This window comes from Glossina fuscipes, unplaced genomic scaffold (genome assembly GCF_014805625.2).
Source record: "Glossina fuscipes isolate IAEA_lab_2018 unplaced genomic scaffold, Yale_Gfus_2 28, whole genome shotgun sequence".
In the NCBI taxonomy this organism is placed as follows: domain Eukaryota; kingdom Metazoa; phylum Arthropoda; class Insecta; order Diptera; family Glossinidae; genus Glossina; species Glossina fuscipes.
In genome coordinates this window covers 14,859,261-14,877,442 of record NW_023998423.1, presented here as the reverse complement: position 1 = coordinate 14,877,442, position 18,182 = coordinate 14,859,261, and the positions used below count along the sequence as shown (strand labels likewise).

The following is an 18,182-nucleotide window of genomic DNA, read 5'->3' as shown; positions in this document are numbered from 1 at the left end:
AACCTCATGTTCAGGTGGAGAAGTTTTCAGCAAACCCAAGTTTATGCTTCAGAATACTCCGATGATTCTTTTCAAACACGATTTGAAAAAAATTTTCAAGTGTGTGTTTAGCAACATATTATAAACACAATTAAATTGCATAAAGGCATTCCAAGTCCAATCGTCGATCAACACTGACATTCATGACATTCTAAGGCAAAATTTTAATATGTCCTGTACAATTAACAATACGACAAGTGCGTGGTAGAAGTGAAATGCTTTTCCCGAATATTTGCATTTATTTTATATCATCCCAAAAATTGGTAGAACATCTGTTTTCATTTTGCTTGGCAAATCGAAAAGGAGTTAGAGTGGGCGCCGAACTTGTTGTCCAATAAGTAAAGGAAAATAAGGGTTAATAAGGGAAGACTGAGGCAGACATATGTAATACGTTTAAATAGTAACACTTAGTTTTTAATATGTTAGTTTTCACTGACACTCAGTTAGTTTAAGTGACACTCTATACCAGAAGTTGAAGTATTTGCTTTTCAATATTATAGTGTTACGGAAATCCCAAATCTAGTCATTTTCTACAACCAAATTTACATTCGCTAGGCGTCATGCAGCTGCAGATCGATGAAAGCGATTAGTGGAAAAACAGAGAGGTAAAAGCAGAGTGCACATTCGCAGACGCCTCATGCAGCTGCATGCCGATGAAAACGGTTACCAACAAAAGCAGGTTAACGAATTAAATATCAAGTCATAAAATTAGGTGCTAGTAATAGGATGGCAAAAATGTATATAAATATAATATTTGTGAAAGACAAAACAGTAGAAAAAGAGTATTTGAGTTAAGCAGTCGAAAGTATTGCCAAAAATAATTTGTAAATAATCCTACATTAAAAGAAATATAATTGTAAAGAAAAAGAACTTTGAAGTGTATTTCTCTTGATCAAAATATCTACGATCTAGTGATACGGACTGTATCTTGTAAAAAGCGAATTTCATAACAATAGATATATAGATCTTAATTGAAAGTTAGATTGAACATTAACTTTTATCTGTTTGTGAATGACTTGTTTATTTCACTTTTCTAACCACATTATTGACTGCACGATTGTTTTTATCAGCTATGCCAGTTAGTACTTAAAAGTATCTTCCAGCAAAATTGAAATATCACATAAAGTTTAAGCGAATGTCGTGAAGAAGATGTTTTGCGATGTCCCTATCTTTCAGTTTAATCTTTATTAAATACGGCTTGCAAAGCTCTACACTCCAAATATCTTTTCGAATCACTTCAGATTTCTCCTACCTAGAATTCACATAGCTGATGTGTATGCAAGACACTTAAACTGCTCTCATTAAGTACAAGTTTTGAACGATGAGAAAAATAACGGGAGCTCCAATCAATTCTTAACTTTAAAAATCATTTACGACGCCATTCAATTGAAGTACATAATGTAGTCTCTTACATTATAGTGTATGCGCATATAATTATTACACTTCATTAAATGCAAATTGTTGGAGGCAGTGGATATTTCATCAATGAACGGGTTAACATTTTTTGCGTATAAGAACCTCGCGATTTTTTTCATCTGTTAATGCCAACAGTGTTTCGTTCTTCAACCCTCCTTCCACTTGACAACTGGATGGTTTGCTTTTCAAACACTTACATTCCCAATGAGAAATTTCAGAGATAGCTGAAGAGATGAATATCTAAGCTTTACTTTTCAATCTTCAATCTTTGCTTGAGGACATTTGAGTGAAAAAAAAAGTGATATTAAATACATTAATGGGACTTGACTTAGATTTGATTAAAGGCAACGATATCCGATTGAACAAGTCTTCGAAATTCTATATTGTTTCAGTAAGCAAATCCATTGACACCTTGTTATCTTCAATAGCGCACATGCTTTGCAATTTATTAATAGCGTTATCTGCATGCATGAACTTGGAGGCACCCCATAAATGACCATCCATTTCGACCATGGAAATCAATCGCTCCACTTCCGCCATATCAATCTCATCATCCCACGGTTTCTCATTGAGGTAAACGGAAGATCTAGCTATTAAAGCAGGATGCTACACGTTCTTCACGTATGTTTGCATCTTTGGCATTCTCTTCTCCATCCAGAGCCAGAAATATCCACATTGTCAGCAGAAGTGGAAGAACTTATAGTCGTCTTGGCACTAACAACTTGCTGTAAGGGCTCACCACCCGAAACAAACTTTGCGTTGTCATCAAAAAAGGCAATGTGACGATACAAGCGCTGTTCGTGGGCATAATTATAACATAAATAAAACATTGCCCGAAGCATCACTCACTGAAATGTCACCGTTACTTGGTTGATAAACACTGTTATAGCTTCTATCAATAAGAAATTGTTCAATTCTTTGACAGTCCGAAGTGTGTTAACATTACCAAAAGTCATTATTTTAAATTTTTCCCAAGGATGACGCAAATAAAATCCTAATCAGAATCAAACCGCATCTAGCTCCCAGGGAAATAATAGTAGGTTTGAAGTTCATAGTAACCGTGTTAAGATTTATTTAGAATGCGAAAAATTTGGAAGACTAGTAAAATGTCGGCAGATCTTTTTTTAAGTCTTCATAATGTATGCGTGGATCAGGGCAGGGCCTCATTGTATGTCAGGAAGCCCCCGAAGCCACTATTGTATTCGCTGCAGAAGGGCTAAGATAACACTTTTCGAACCAACAATAAGCTTCAACAGTGGTGACCCGTAACTCTTAAAAATTTTGGGAAGCAAGTCTGTCTAGAGATTCTAAAATTAATTCTAAAATTAATGCAGACTTTTTTATTAGAGATGACATCCTCTAACAGTCGGTCCCGGGATTCATTAATCGCGATATTTATGTTTGCAGTAAGGCATTTAAAGTATTACTGCTTGTGGGATAGTAGTGGTATTCAATAAAAATTAAGCATGCTTTAATAGCAATATAAGTGCAAATTAAAGATTCACCGGCTGTTGTTAGAAGGATTAAACATTTATACCATTGGGTGACTGGGTGATGCAATGTTTTCCAAAAAAAAAAAAAAAAAAATGATTGAATCAAAAAAGAAAATTGGAATAAACTGCATTGTGGTGGCGTTTCAACGATGAGTATAGGCTTTAATTTTTTGATTTATGATCCTGGTGTTGATAAGACTCTTTTGCCTGTGTGAGAGCGTAAACTTCGTTACGTAATTTTCCTTTACCTTCTATCTTTTTCTGTTTTGTTGCCATTAATTTAGTAACGGCGCGCACTTGAGAATGAAATTCCGACACCAGGAATGATTCTCCGAAATCAACTTAAAAAAAAAAAAAAAATGTAATTTTGTAAAACTTTTGCTCCTCGCCGAAGCCAAAGCACACATTCGATTAAATTTTATTTCCAAGGTAAACAGAGAGAAAAAAAATATTTCACAACTTTTCCATTTGATGGCATTTCAGTTAAATGCGAGCCAATTAACAAATGCCAGAGAAAGTGAGAAATAGCAGGAATGACAGCACGAAAATCGTTTTTCGGTCCGATGAAAAACAATAGAAATATTCATTTATCATTTAATGCCAAAACAGGAAAACAAAAGAATGCAACAACAACAACAACAGAAACAACAGAAACAACAACAACAACATTAATTTCAAGACTGCTATAAACATACGCAACCATCCATTGACTCATTCATTTGAATGGATAACAAGGAAACCAAAAAAGGTGTCCGGATGATTAACTTACCTTAGCACAGAAATTGTGAGAATGAAAAGGCGTTCATTTTCGCATAAAAGTCGGTGTAGCAACCATTACTTTTATCATCATCAACATCATTATTATTATTATTATCGTCATCGTAAACATTATTAAATAGTGTAGTCAAGTGTGGAAACTAATTGCAGCCATTCATCCAAAAAACATTAAAAAAAAAAAAAAAAAAAAAGAAACAACAAACTCAAAACAACTTAATAAGTCCATGATGACAATGACGAATAAGACAACGATAAAGATGAGGTATAGATCATATGAGTTAAAGGTTCGTTTACATTGTTACTTACTTTTTTCGACACTAATGTTCAATGTGTGTCATTTTTAGAGCTTGAAAAATGCATAAGTAGACGCAAAGCTTAAACGAACGCAAGAACAAGAAATGCAAGAAGAAAATGTATGATGTCTGGCTATTCTTAAGCTCCAAGTTTTTCGGCCCATCTTGATATTAACAAACTAATATTAGTCGTAGGAAGGGTTTGTTATCACATTAAGCTTAGGTATTATGATAACTTTCACGTGACATTCTCTGCGCCTATGCAAGTACAGCTTTTTCAATGCAGCAGGAGTAATTGAAAAGCTCATAAAGCTGATAACCGAAAAGCAAAAGTAATAATTGAAACAGATTTTTTCGTTTTCAGTATGCTTTTGATGGAACCTCGCACATGTATTCTTTCGATTTGCTTTTTCCATCTGGACAGATATTTTTTGCAAAACCTTTAAAATTAATTTTTTTTTCTCAATTCGTTCTTCCTTAAGCTTGTTAGATTTTTTCAATGCTTTTATAATTTCTCTAATTCCTCCCTTCTCATTTGATGCATTTGTAATGCTGCAATTGATGAAGAGATCACTTGGTTTAAAGTTTAGAAAGAGATGATGTAAGAAATGAATGAATAAAAGTCGAATTAAAAAATCGCTTTTGCTTTTTTATCTAACATGATTAATCACTCAGGCGATGCCTTCTATAAGTGTAATGTGGTGATAGACCCGAAGGAAAGAAAGGAAAAATAGAAAGAGACAGGGTTTGACCGCAGCCTAGTCTGTGTAGGCCCAATAGGTAAACGTTATTCTTTTAGTGACTTGCAGCTTCACTACAAACTTTGCAAACTTTGATCTCTTTTTTTATATATATATTATTTTATATACATATATATATATAATCACTGCTCAATTGATATGTTTGCTCAAATCTCTTAATATTCTATTAACACAATCCGCTTGCTTTGAGATATTTATACATATGTATATATATATATGACTAAAGAAAATTGAAATTGTCTTATTTTATATACATTTTTTATTATTCTCCAACTACCACTTCGCGAGATTTTCAATTATCTATGTTTTATGGAAACACTAAAGAACACTTTATATAATGTACACTTCTCTCCTATAGACATAAAGGACATAAACTACTTATCATGTTGTTATATAGAGATACATATGTACGCATTTTCCGACATTTTGAAATAGTTGAATGAATTTTTATCAAAGAAAGAAACCGGAAAGCAAATGAAATGATTTATACGTGCATGTGTCTACATAGTAAAATTTATATAGAATTTGTTCAATACGCATAGTACAATGCGTTTCCTTCCAATATCGCCGAGTATGAGATAAGAAAATTCGTAAAAAAATTGTTAAAGCTTTTTAGCTTTAATAAAAGTAGTTTTTCAAATTTAAACTATAATCTCCACAATATAAAGACAAAAGGTTTTCACGTCGTATGGCTAGCAATTGGTTCTCTTTAACTTATTACAAGAACATCCGCAAAGGTTTTTAAGAGAAAACTCCATTTGTCCAGAAGCTTTCATCAATTTCTTTCTTAGTGACAGTCATTAAGTATCACTTACGGTTAATGAAAAGCTACGGTGACCTAATTGAAGATTAAATATGTCATCAACATACAGTTCGCTTCTTCATCCACAAAAATGGAATGGGAGAAGATACGAAAAGAGATAACTTGGACGTGTATGTGTTTATATGTTCCTTACATGCTTGCCTGCGTAGGATTTAATTTAAAGTGAAGATAAATATCTTGTACTTTTGCTTGATCTTCATAGGGCATGTACCGCTTTGACCACTTTTCCGAACACTTCTCGTATGACGACTTATTTGTAAAAGTGGCTAAGAAATAAATTGGACCTTGGACCAAGTGCGGAAATTTTTTGAACCCGCTCTTATATAAATGTTCCTGCCAAAACTGAATCTTTATATAGTAAAAAGATATAATTTTTAATATTTCATGGCCTTATGCAATTTATACTTCGTCGATTTTTGTATACCATCGCATCAAAGGATTCCTACAATATGCGGACTTTTTCATGAAAAATATGCGTTTGCATGAAAATAATGTCTAACTTTGGTGTATTATTACTAAAACGAATGAAAATTATGTTAGGCGAAGTGATGTAGGGTATCTAATAATCAGTCTGACTCGATCTTAATTTGTTTTTTTTATAAGCTTAAAATTTCCTTAGCCATATGCATTGTAAAAAAACCTGGCCTGAAGATACTTCAACCTTGAATGATGTTATTAGCCAGCCCTGTGGCGGGAATAGATCCTTACGGTGATAAGCGAGCGAAGTTTCGAAAAGTTCTTCCATATCGGAGAAAGTTTTTTGGTTCCATATTAGATTTTAATGCAATAGGTCTTCGATCAAGGTAATTCCCGGTGCATTAGTCGGTAGTCAGAATAATGTATGAGTAAATTCATGCGATGATCTCAAGACGAGTTAATTTTACTCATATCAACGAACTGGAAAAAAGTTTTGCACTTTTCTTACATATTCGCGAAATTTGATAAAAAAAATTTATTTTGATCAAATTTTATTACGTCCACATTCTTTTTTGGCTCAATGACAAAGGCTGGATGGAAAATGATTCGGATTAGACCACTTTTTCGACTACTTACCTTATTTTGAAACATTATTACACGAGTAAATGTAGGGTGGTGTAAAGTACTTCAAGGCCTGTAATGGCCCATCATAATCTTTGTATTTGTTCTCACATAAAATAGTGAAACTTTCTTTCCAATGTGCTTACGACGAGGTCCAAGCTAAATCGTTGGGAAACGATATGAGTAAAATTTTGCAGGAATTTTCGACAATTATTGTGATAAGTAATTTCATACAAAGGACGACATGATGCGCCCAAATCATAATTGTTTTGGACCAAGAAAAAAAATATTTCATATTGCATTGCAAAAAAACGTTGTTTTGCAACTTTTCGATCTACATTGCGAACGAAGAAACTATCAAAATGTATGCCGAATAATATGTATACAATTTTATGTGACCTCTAAAGAGGGCGTTCTATGCAATGTAAATAATGAAATTAATATATTGTCAAAGTGCATTCATCCATGTCTTTAATATAATTTTTTTTAGCTCAGCTGGTAAGAGGGATAGCAAATTACAAAATTCATTATTATTTCCATGTAAATTCTAATTAAAAAAAAAAAATATATATATATATATATACATATAAATATATGTATATATTGACTTTGACGCAAACACACAAACTGTAGTCTTTTGTGTTACTGCAGTCATTCTTATCTCAAATTCCGATTTCTTTTCATAGTGTTGTGCAATGTGCTCGAGTCAAGCTCAACATTGTGAAAATAGGAAAACTAAACCACATTATTAATATTTCTATAATTTATGTTTGTCGCAATTGTAATGATTGTTGATAAATTAAAATGGACCAAAGAAAGAATTTGGCCTTGCAGCAGCAGTAACGGAAAAAGAATATGATGACAAAAACAATGTTAAAAAAATAAAAAAAATAAAAATATATATATATATAAAAAATAAATATAAAATAAAGTTCTTTTAAAAGTTTTCGACAAGTAAATTAAAAAAGAGAGAAATGTACAAAAGTTGCTACAAATGAGAATCGCATCACTGACAAAATTATGTTATTGTTGTTGATGTGGTTCAAGCTGTTCTCAATGAACGACAAGAAAAGCAAAAAAAAAAAAAAATGGAAACTTCCGAATATATAAATAAAATAGGAATTCAAGCACACACACAGAGAGAGAGAGAGAGAGAGTGAGATGGAATAAAAATGAAAATAAAAAAAAAAACTTCAAATATTACAATAAAAAGTAAATAAATAAATAAAAATTTTTACAAACAAAGGCCCTTTTTCTACCCGGAAACAAGAAACCAAAACTGCTCTAACAAGATAAACAAAAAAAAGAAAAGCAGAGTCAACAAACGAAACTTGAACACAATACTCCAAAGGAGGACAAAAACAAAAAAAAAAAAAAAAAATAAGAAGAAAGCGTTTTTATGTTTGGGCATTTTGCTGGCATTACCGCAAAACAACATCAGTTGTTCATAATTAATCATCATTTCGAGTTAACAAAAGAAGAAAATCATTAGAATTCATCATCAATTCGTGTATCCCCGAAAACAAAAACAAAATCCTTATCCATTAAAATAACAAAAATAAGAAAAGTTAGTGCATTGGCTTCGTTTTTTTTTTTTTTTTTTTTTTTGTTATAAGTAATGACTGCCATCTATCTATCTATGTATCTATGCATTTTTGATATCCATCTAATAGTAACATCTTAGAGCTCAAACTCAGTCAGCTGCCAACTTGTTTATTATTATAGTTTATAATTTTCTTTACAAGTATTTTTAAATAATAATTTGTTGACATTTATTTATTTGCAGGATGAAGCTCGTAAAAAAGCTGCCTCCACATATCTGGTGGAAAATTCTGATTTACCGCCACCACCACGTTACCAGCAAGATGGCACACTGCCAGCACTTTATCCCAATAATATGGGTAAGCTTATGTTTAATCTGAAAACAGTAATGTATTATCATCTTTACACCTTATGTGATAGTTACTGTAAATATTTCAACCACGTTCTCCTCTCCTGCTACTATATATGGCAATTTTCATATTAAAATTGCTCCTATAGCGCTAGTCTAATGAGATAAATTTATTAAAGGTCATCTTTCAATAAACGATAATACAAGTTAAAGAATTATATACGGTGGACTCTGGACACCCCTTAGTTCAATACAATATTTCATCAATTTTTCTCATAGAATATGTTAGATTATTTTTGGTGCCATATAAAAGTTTAGTTCGTATGGGATCTGGGGAGGGTAGCTTTTTGTAGCCTAAGTTTACCGTACTAAGTTTTTTTTTCTGAAACGCCATAAAAGACGAATAACTGGTTCGGTCTTGAAATATAAACACCTACTTTGTGTAAGAACGTTTATATGGAAGGGCTCACCAACATGGTCTCGGCCCATCCTATTTTCCCGTATTAGTTCAATTTGCCTTACTCCGAATATTTGTCATCAATTTTCGTTCGTTGGATTTAAGATTTGGCAAAGTAGAAAATGCTTTTCATACAACGAACTCTTCAAAATAATGTGAGGGCTGGTCGTAGAACTAAACCGGGTCTCGAAATGTATAGGTAGGACTCGGATGGACAGATAGTGCTTAAAGCTATCCTACATAAGAAACGGTGGATCTGTCTTAAATCCTCCTGGGTGCTGAATATGTGTCTGCCAAAATATATTGGGCCCTTACGGTAGTGGGGCAGAGAAAGATTTACCGGTACAAAAAACATGAGAGAATTCCATCATATTATAAATAAATTTGATATTCTTAACAAAGCAAATTCCATCTGTTGCTTGCCACTACCGAATTCCAAGCAATTCCCTACGGATATTCAAGTTTAGAAATGTTGGAGAACCTCTCCGAACCTTAGAAAAGAAGCTAAGCTTTCGATGCGTATTTTTATTTTTTTTTTTCATCGAGAACTGCTATCAATCAAAGATACGGTTCTCTGGACTTTGCGCTGAGATGCGACCAATATTTTTTAAGCTTTTCAATTTCAAGTCATTTTTGTTGATTATTCGTCTCGTTGCGTTCAGCACTTAGGTTAAACACCTTGGGCGAACTCTAAAATATCTCTTTCTATGTATCTGTTCGAATCATTTTTAAAAAGGTCGTTGTGGTATGTCATCTTACCCATTACATCTTTAAATGTGTGCACTTATAAGAGAGTAATTAAGGTCTTATAGTTGACGAATGGTGGTCGAAATAACTTAAATCATTTGTTATTTGTTCTGATTAATGAATCACATAAAATAATTGGCAAAAAACAAAAAGTATGCAGACAATTAATAGTAAAGTAATCTGCTGCAATGTAAATGTGTATGAGTGTGTGTTAGAGTTATCGAAAATCGCAAAAGATCATCGCGAAATGTCTTTAAAAATTTGACCTTAAAGCTTGAAGCAAAAATGTTGAAACCAGTTGGCGTTCGTATGGCAAAATGTTCGCAATGAGTTCGGTGTAGGTTAGGAAATGTTTAAATTTGCGTTGCTAGAAGGAAACGTTTTGATTGTCGTACAACAGAAGGCGTTCGTAAATATTTTTTCATCTCGTTTCATTTCTTTTCTGACTACAATCTATATTTTGTCAAATTAGGCGATTGCACTGTTAACATTAAAGGTTTAGATTAAGGTCGTATTAGTTTAGAGCCAAGTTCAAAGTAAATAGCTTCAGTTTCAAAGTAAACGATTTTTTACAAAGCGGATCTAAGTCGAAAGCTTAAACTAAGTATAACATTAGAGCAATGAACATCAATTAGAATCAATTGGCAAAGTCAAAGCAGTCACTATTGAAAGGGAACATTTTTTTTTTGTAATATTACCAATCAGCCAGGGGATGTCACCTAATTGTGTAACATGGCGGGTACTACAAACAGGAGAGGAAAAAGAAAGAAAAAGGGGAAAGATGGCCGCATCCTAGTGGGTGTGTGCCCAATCGATATATATTATGCTTGAGAACTCACTATAGCTACGACCAAAGAAAACTTTGCCGAACTTGGGATTTGAACCCGCGAACTCTGATTTGGTAGCCGTGGTTCCTACCTGCGCGGCTACATAGGCGGATACTGAAAACGAATACCAAAGTTCAACAAAGACATACGGCCACTTACAAAGTATCGCCGTACCCGCGACTACCGACTTGCGTTGGGGCGTCAGTGATGGTTCGTTCGTGGAAGGTTGCAGCAACCATTCTATAGAAATTTTATATCTGATACGGGAGATAAGGAAAAAAATTTATTTTCTTTGACGCTATATTTTCATCCGCATAGATGTCGAAGTGAATTCTGAGTTAATTAAAGGTTCTCCAATTTTTCGATTAAGTTGGTCCGGCCTTGAAAAAACAAATAAATGGGAAAAAAGTCAACACAGCCAAATCAATTTAAAGTTTCAGGCTTTAGTTAATGTACACACACACACATCACATAGCTTCACATTTTTTTTTTTTTTCTTTTCGAAACATTTATTTTCGTTCATTCGATTACTTTTAGCAAGAAATGAAAATTCATTAAAGTTAGCTAGCAGTCGTGACAAATGATGTAAATTAAATCGATAAGAGAAAGAATTTATTTATATAATAAAGTTACAAGCAATTAAACGAAACCATACGAAAGCAACTTTCATTTGCCTCACTTTAAAAAAGTTCGACTATAAGAATATAATGACAAAAAAAGGAGCAGTGAAGCCCACTGATTTCCTTTAGTATAAAATTAAAACTACAATTGTTGCTCGCAAAAAAATATCAGCAATTTAACTTAATTAACTTTCTTGTTTTTTTTTTTTTCATTTTCTATTTTTTTTTTTTTATTTAATATTGCGTTGAAATTTTATTTTGCCCTTATTTTATTTTCCATTCAATTGATTACAGTTGCTTTGCATATTAATTTCGTTTAAAAGCTTCATGAAATTTTCTTGTTCGCCACTTAGAAAATGGAATATTTGCTTGCTCTTCATTTTTCCCCATCTCTTTAGTTTCAAATGGTATGTTAGTTAACTATTTTCGGTACTTTAACAAGGGTGCGACGATAAATTCGATTTTAACTAGCAAAGACACCTACCATTTCTAATAAGAAAACTCTGCTAACGACTTAACACAACTCTTACAATTAAGATATAGCTCGACTTGAAAGCCTACTCCTTCCATATTAAAGAAGAGGAACTAAATAACTAAGGTAGTAAATTTTAATACACTACAGTGTACTACAGTACTCAGCATTTTGTACTGAACGTTAATATACTACAGTGTATAGTATTTTATACCAAATTTTAATATACTGCACTATAGAGAATGTTGTACTAAATTTTACTACACTACAGTGTATATTGTACTATAGTAGTACATAGTAGTACTGTATATGTACTACTCGTACTACACAATACTGTACTATACTAGAAAAAGAAAAATATTGTATTCGTATTAATATGCTATTTAAATAACGGAACAATGTTAAATAAGAATTTAAGAAAAATATACACATGAAGTAATCCATCACCACTTAGCCCTTCGGTCAGTACCATGCTCTGAATCAGAAGAGTTGTATCTGACAGCGTGAATATATTTGAGGCGTTCATTAATTTAACACTAGATTTGTAAGATGCATAAGCACGCTGTAGAGATCCTATAGATATGAGAACATATGAGAGCATGAGATATTGAGCCCACTTATGTTTTTTCCAGGCCTCTTTTACAATCAGAATTGCTAAACACACTTACAACAACTAAAAACGAAAAAACCTCCAAAAACGTTGAATATTTTGCAAATTTTCATTTTATATGTAGCATCAAAAAACATCCAAAGTGCTCGCCTTTAGCAAAAGTGATCGACATTCTAAGTTTAATCCGTACTTATTTCAGCCTAAAGCAACACACAACTGCGAACTCGGGTGACCGCCGTTCCTAATCGCGAATAAATCGATATTCCAATGGAATTGTGCAACAAATGTTGATTTTACCGGCGAATAACATTTCCTTTTTATTTTATGTATTTTTATATTATTTGTGTAGCAGCAGCGAGTAGCATGTATATCGAAAAAACCATTTAAAAGAAAAAACCATTAAAAAAAAAACAGATTAATTGGATTTGCATTAATTTCAATGCGTCAAATGGTGTCAAAGAACAAATTAATTTCATGATACGAGATATCATTGGGTTTATAGCTTAAATCACCTACGATAACGGTCTATTAAGTTTGTTCGATTGTAAGTGACGAACAGAAACAGAATCAGAATCATTTTCCAAATTGATTTAAGCCTGTCTACCTATCTATCCCATTGCATTACTGATGTCCGTCCATGTTTGTGTTCTTAGCTTATATATAAACAATTTCCTGACACTTTTAGGACAAAGTCTATGGGAAATAGAACCATCATCTTCTACTTAACGCCTTGTTTTGAAAACGCCCCCTGCATGGAAGACAATTTTTTAAAATTTCTTAACAGAAATTGGTGTACGATAGTGTTTTACTGTACTAAATGAATTCCACTATTGTTTGAAATGCTTCCCAAACCTTTTAACTTCAAATAAGCCTTTGTAACGCAGCTGAATTTAATTTTTTACTTTATTTTTTACTCAATAAAAATTGCAATTTGAATCACCGATTAGAGGTCTACATGAGATGATTTGCTCAGACGTATGGTATGTTACGAAGAAAGTTTTCCACCAAGAATTCTACCAAAGATAGAAGTATTAGATATTTAATGGTCGTTCTTGCCCGTATGTAGAGTTTCGACTTTTTCTTTATAAAATGAAAAATGCCAATCCATGCTGTTTGCTATTTGCAGATTAACTAACAAGGTTCCGTCTGAACCTCAATAACCTGGCAAATGGCAAAATGAAGCATAGAAAGTTTTAATGAACGGCTCAGTTTGAACTGAGTGTAAAATAAATAGGGTAAAGGAAACAGTTTACACACCTTTCAGCAGCACCAGTGAAGTATTTCTCTAATGCTATTCCTTCTTAAGTTAACTGAGAAAGGAGACCGTCCCTCAATCATTACACCCACACGGGCAGATAATAGTACTCTCCAAATTACGATGCCCGACGGGAAACTGACTGCAATTAGGACACTCTTACGGCGAGTTTTTACTGCTCTTCCGCCTGATGTGTCTACTTAAAACTCAAACCTACATATCAGGCATCTCACGAAGGGTTTTTTTTTAAACTAAGTTGTTAGGATAACACTAACGGAAATGATGAAGTTTATGCTGATCGAAAGTGTATTTGCTGTATAGAATCTCATTCGCATGCGTTACAAACCTTGTAAATCGCCCAAGGTTAACGTAATGAAAGACAACGAATTACGTAGTGCGCCACATGCCTTACCTCCGTGGATACAAAATCAGTTCTTCGAAGTTGACCAGTCCGCAATCATCGCTAAAACTTGTTCTCCTCACTTTAAATTTCAAAGGAAAATTTCATATTAAGGTCTATAAATAAATGCAGGAATCTTCCCTTTATTGGAAAAATGCCATATATTCTGCATAACCTTGCAACAATATGTTGAACAACAGAGATGATGACGATACCATCAGCTTTGCAAGCATACGTTAATACGGATATGTAGGGGACTTCCTCGCATGGCTTAGCAGTGAATTGGTCAACTAGTGATAGGTGATTAAATGCTAAATCCTGATTGCTGCTATGTGCATATAGTTATATTTGAAAGCATTTACAATTATTTATAAAAATGCCATTTCGTAAGAATTATGATGCCAATCAATGCTGACAACGTAAGAACTTAAAAAATGCATAGTAAAATTAAAAAAGATCAATGAAATGCAAAGTGGCTAAATGTGCATACGTTTGTATGTACGGGAATACCATACATACGTACGGGGTTACCATGGACTACATGCAACGAATCCATGTAATGCATGTGCACATGCCTATTTATGTGAGTACATGGAATACATGGAGTGATAAGCATGGCATGGTTAACATGTCAAATATACATTTTAGATAAAAAAAAAAAAAAATAAAATAAAATAAAAAAAAATCATTCTCTCGGTAAGCTCATGACGTTAGTATGAGTATCTTTTTGGCACAACGAGTTAAAAAAGCAGTTAAAATAATTAACTTGTCTTCCAAATTGGCACAAAATAAAAACAAACAAAAATCCTATTGACATGACGATGATATACTTGGAACGTGTATTATGAAAAACACACAAACCCACTTCTACATGCTACAAGGAAAAAAGGTATTCTGTATTCCATCCAGGGCATGTTTGAGTTGAGGATCTCTTTTTAATTTAAAATAAAAATTTTTATTAAATTCTTTAGCATGCGTTTGCCTTCATCTGCAGTATTTTTCATATGTTCATTAAAACATTCTTCAAATTTATATTGTAAGGATTAGCCTCGTCACCTAATTTCGTTTGTCTCTGAACTAAATGCCGTGTATAGAAAAACTTTTGTTTTTGTACGACAGATTTGCGACTGCAGGAAAAAGACGGCAAAAAGAACAATGTTAGGACACTTCATAAACAGCTACAACTGATTTTGAAAAATCAAAGAAAGAGAACTGAAAGAAATAAAAAAGTCTCCCTTAGAAAATATAGCAAATAGTTCTACGAAATGAGAGGGAACATTTTTTTAAAAAAATATCCCTTCGGGGAAATGAGGTGAATTGGCGCAGTGAGAAGAGTATAAGGAGGAAATAGTGACATATAACAGAAAGCCCCCGAACGAAGGGCCTCGCATGGTCCCTCTGGGTAGATATTTTATTTGCTTTTACGTGGGTTCCTACCTTCAGGACCTCAGCTCGCGGCACCCGATGGCACACGAGCGAACTCTACAAGCGATATCCGGTAGTATCCAAGCATTAGTAACGCCCCCCTTTGAAGAGGGTCTTATTACTCCGAAGGTACCGAAAGCGAACGGATGGGAACGATTTTCCTGCTTATTAGTATGCGTCGAGGCCTATTTAAACACCCCGTGGATATTACCTCACGAAACTCAATGGTAACTACACGATACTCCCCTAAGGGCCGTATCCAGCAGTTAGGTAAAAAAGCATTCCTCCCAATAGTCAGATGGATAGAGCGGATCTTTGTACCAAGAGCAACCCTACCATGGACACTCGTTAACTCTATTATTTATCATTCTGTTATAGAACTTACCTGGGTGAACTCGTACTGTACAGCGCCGAAGGCACTGTTTCTTTTGGCCCAAGCAACAAGTCCTGGAAGGCCATCCAGCTACTATCTTTTCACGAGGACATTATGCTCCCAAGGTTGTCATCATACATCACACACGCAATTGTGCGCCAACCTTTTTAAATAACGCTGACTATCAGCTTTCGATGACCTCCATGAAAGAGAACCAAAGCGAGACGAAAAATTCTCTTTTCATTAGAGATACACTTCTTAGGCGTCTAGGCCCGCCGACAGGCTAAAGATAGCAAACCTTAAATTCTTCTTTGCCGTTGTTTGTGCAACTCTCGAAAGTCAGCAACATTCAGCCTTTATAGGGAGCACCACGAGAAGGTGAGCGTTTCGGTATGTCTACGATCATCCAAAGGGATCCCTTAGTTCCACTCCACGGTCACTCTGAGCAAGTAGATAACTTGCATAAAAGATCTCAAAGAAGAGGCAAAGAAAAACATATATTATCTCTAGTAGAATACATAGCCGTCCAAAAAAGGTTGTTGACGAGAAAAAAAATACACTTCAAGCCTGGTAGACCTTATGGTACACTCGGAGCAATACTGTCGATATAAGGGAAAGAAACGATCGTAATGTCAATCGTATTGCTTGATGTCGTCGATGATTTTTAAGGATGAATTTCGAAAACAATTTTTAACTTTGATCTTCTCAATGTTTTTATTTTTTCGCGTCAGTGTATTGCGCATATATTAGAACATTTTGTTCTGGCTGAAGTTTCTTTATAAATTTCAAGGCGTTGTTAAGTTAAGTCCTTTACATTTCACTTATATACTTTCTCATAATAATTGTTACATCTATCTACACATATATGCTCACATGCTTTAATATTAGATAATGGAAACAAATAAACTATATGGCGGCATTGTGTGAATTCTAGGTACTCGAGCGTGTAAACACTTTTCATTTCGAACTTGAAGCGTCGCGTTGCTCTACTATGATGACATGCAGGCTGACTGCGCTTTATCAGCTGTTGGTTTTTTTTTTTCTGTCTTTTTCCTTTTTTAGAATGAACAATAGCAAAGATAAAAGATGGTCCTGTTAAAATGATAGCTTGTGTTTTAGTTTCTCGATTTCAATGTCTACATGTCCACATGTTACGTATGTAGAGATTCATAAGAAACATAACTATTAAGAGCGAGATGCACGTTGGCAGCAAGAACGAGAGTTATCAGAGAATGTTTTACGTTTAGTTGATGTGCGAATAATATGAAATAAATTGCTGAACACCAAAGTGGCTGCTTTTCCCGGTGCTCGTTTGTTTGCTCTGACATATGCTACGCGTACAACGAGTAAAATTGCGTTTTCTTTTTCTTCTTCGCTCTTGTTGTTGTTTTTTTTTTTTTTTTGTGTATATGTATATATCCTATATAAGCGGGCATGTTTAAAGTGTTGTTCAACAGCTTATGCCTTTATGCCGTTGTTTTTCTTATTATTACTCCGTAGGGTTTATGTACGCATACACATCCATACGTTTATAAAAGAAACTTTTCGAAAATGTATTGTATGCCTTAAAATTGGAAAACATTCATCACCGCTCGCTTTCAATACATAGGCTATCTCATGCAAATATTTAAATAAGCACATCGGTACGTGTTCACATATTCACTTTGAATTTAGTTATACGACTATTAGAGGGCGCAGACAGCACAGAGTTTTAATGCTTAATAGAACAGCTAACGTCATCAACAGTTAACTCGTTACACAAGATTGCATAGTGAAAACTCTAACGATAGCTTATACCTCTCTCCCCCCTCCACATCACTTTTTTTGTTTTACTTTAAAATTAAGTATAAATTATTAGCTGGGTTGCATTGTCTGGTATCCAAGATTAGAAACAAAAGTTTATTAACTAAATCTGAACTAAACTAAAAATTTTTCATTTAACTCGATTTTGGTTCATTAAATTTCTCCTCAGAGTGAACAAGAACATGTTCATTATCAAATGCGGATATATGTAATAAGCATATATAAGGAGGGCTATAAACATTATTTTAATTTCTTTCTTTAGATTTTGTAAAATATATCCAGCAAACGCTCGATTTCTTTAATAATAAGAGAGATAGATATAAAAAATAAGAGATTATACCCAAGTGACTAACTTATATAAATAACTGGATTTCCCTCGGTATTGCATTTCATATCCTGCCTCTTAAACAATCTATACTTGTACTGCTTGTTCTTAAATTTATGACATTCTTTTGGTTTTGGAATATAAGCAAATAATAAGTGAACCTCTTAAGCACTAAAATATTTCCTAACTACTTATAAGGAAAACTTAAATAGTTGGACTGTTCGAAGCGTTGTTACCAAAAAAAAATTAGCAGCTGTCCTTCGTCCTTTTCATTTCACCTAGACCAGCTCCAACTCGGTGTTATTTTTGATCCCAAAAAAAAATTAGCAGCTGTCCT

At 33.7% G+C, this 18,182-nt stretch overlaps 1 protein-coding gene across 8 annotated transcripts in view; it reads left to right on the top strand.

The window, feature by feature from the left end:
* LOC119636214 (nephrin) overlaps positions 1-18,182 on the top strand; it is a 324,897-nt gene that overhangs the window by 230,103 nt on the left and 76,612 nt on the right. For all 8 annotated transcript variants that reach the window (XM_038031458.1, XM_038031450.1, XM_038031451.1 and 5 more), the window contains one exon: positions 8,427-8,541. In XM_038031458.1, the coding sequence (XP_037887386.1) occupies positions 8,427-8,541 (115 nt within the window). The remainder of the gene's footprint in view (positions 1-8,426; positions 8,542-18,182) is intronic.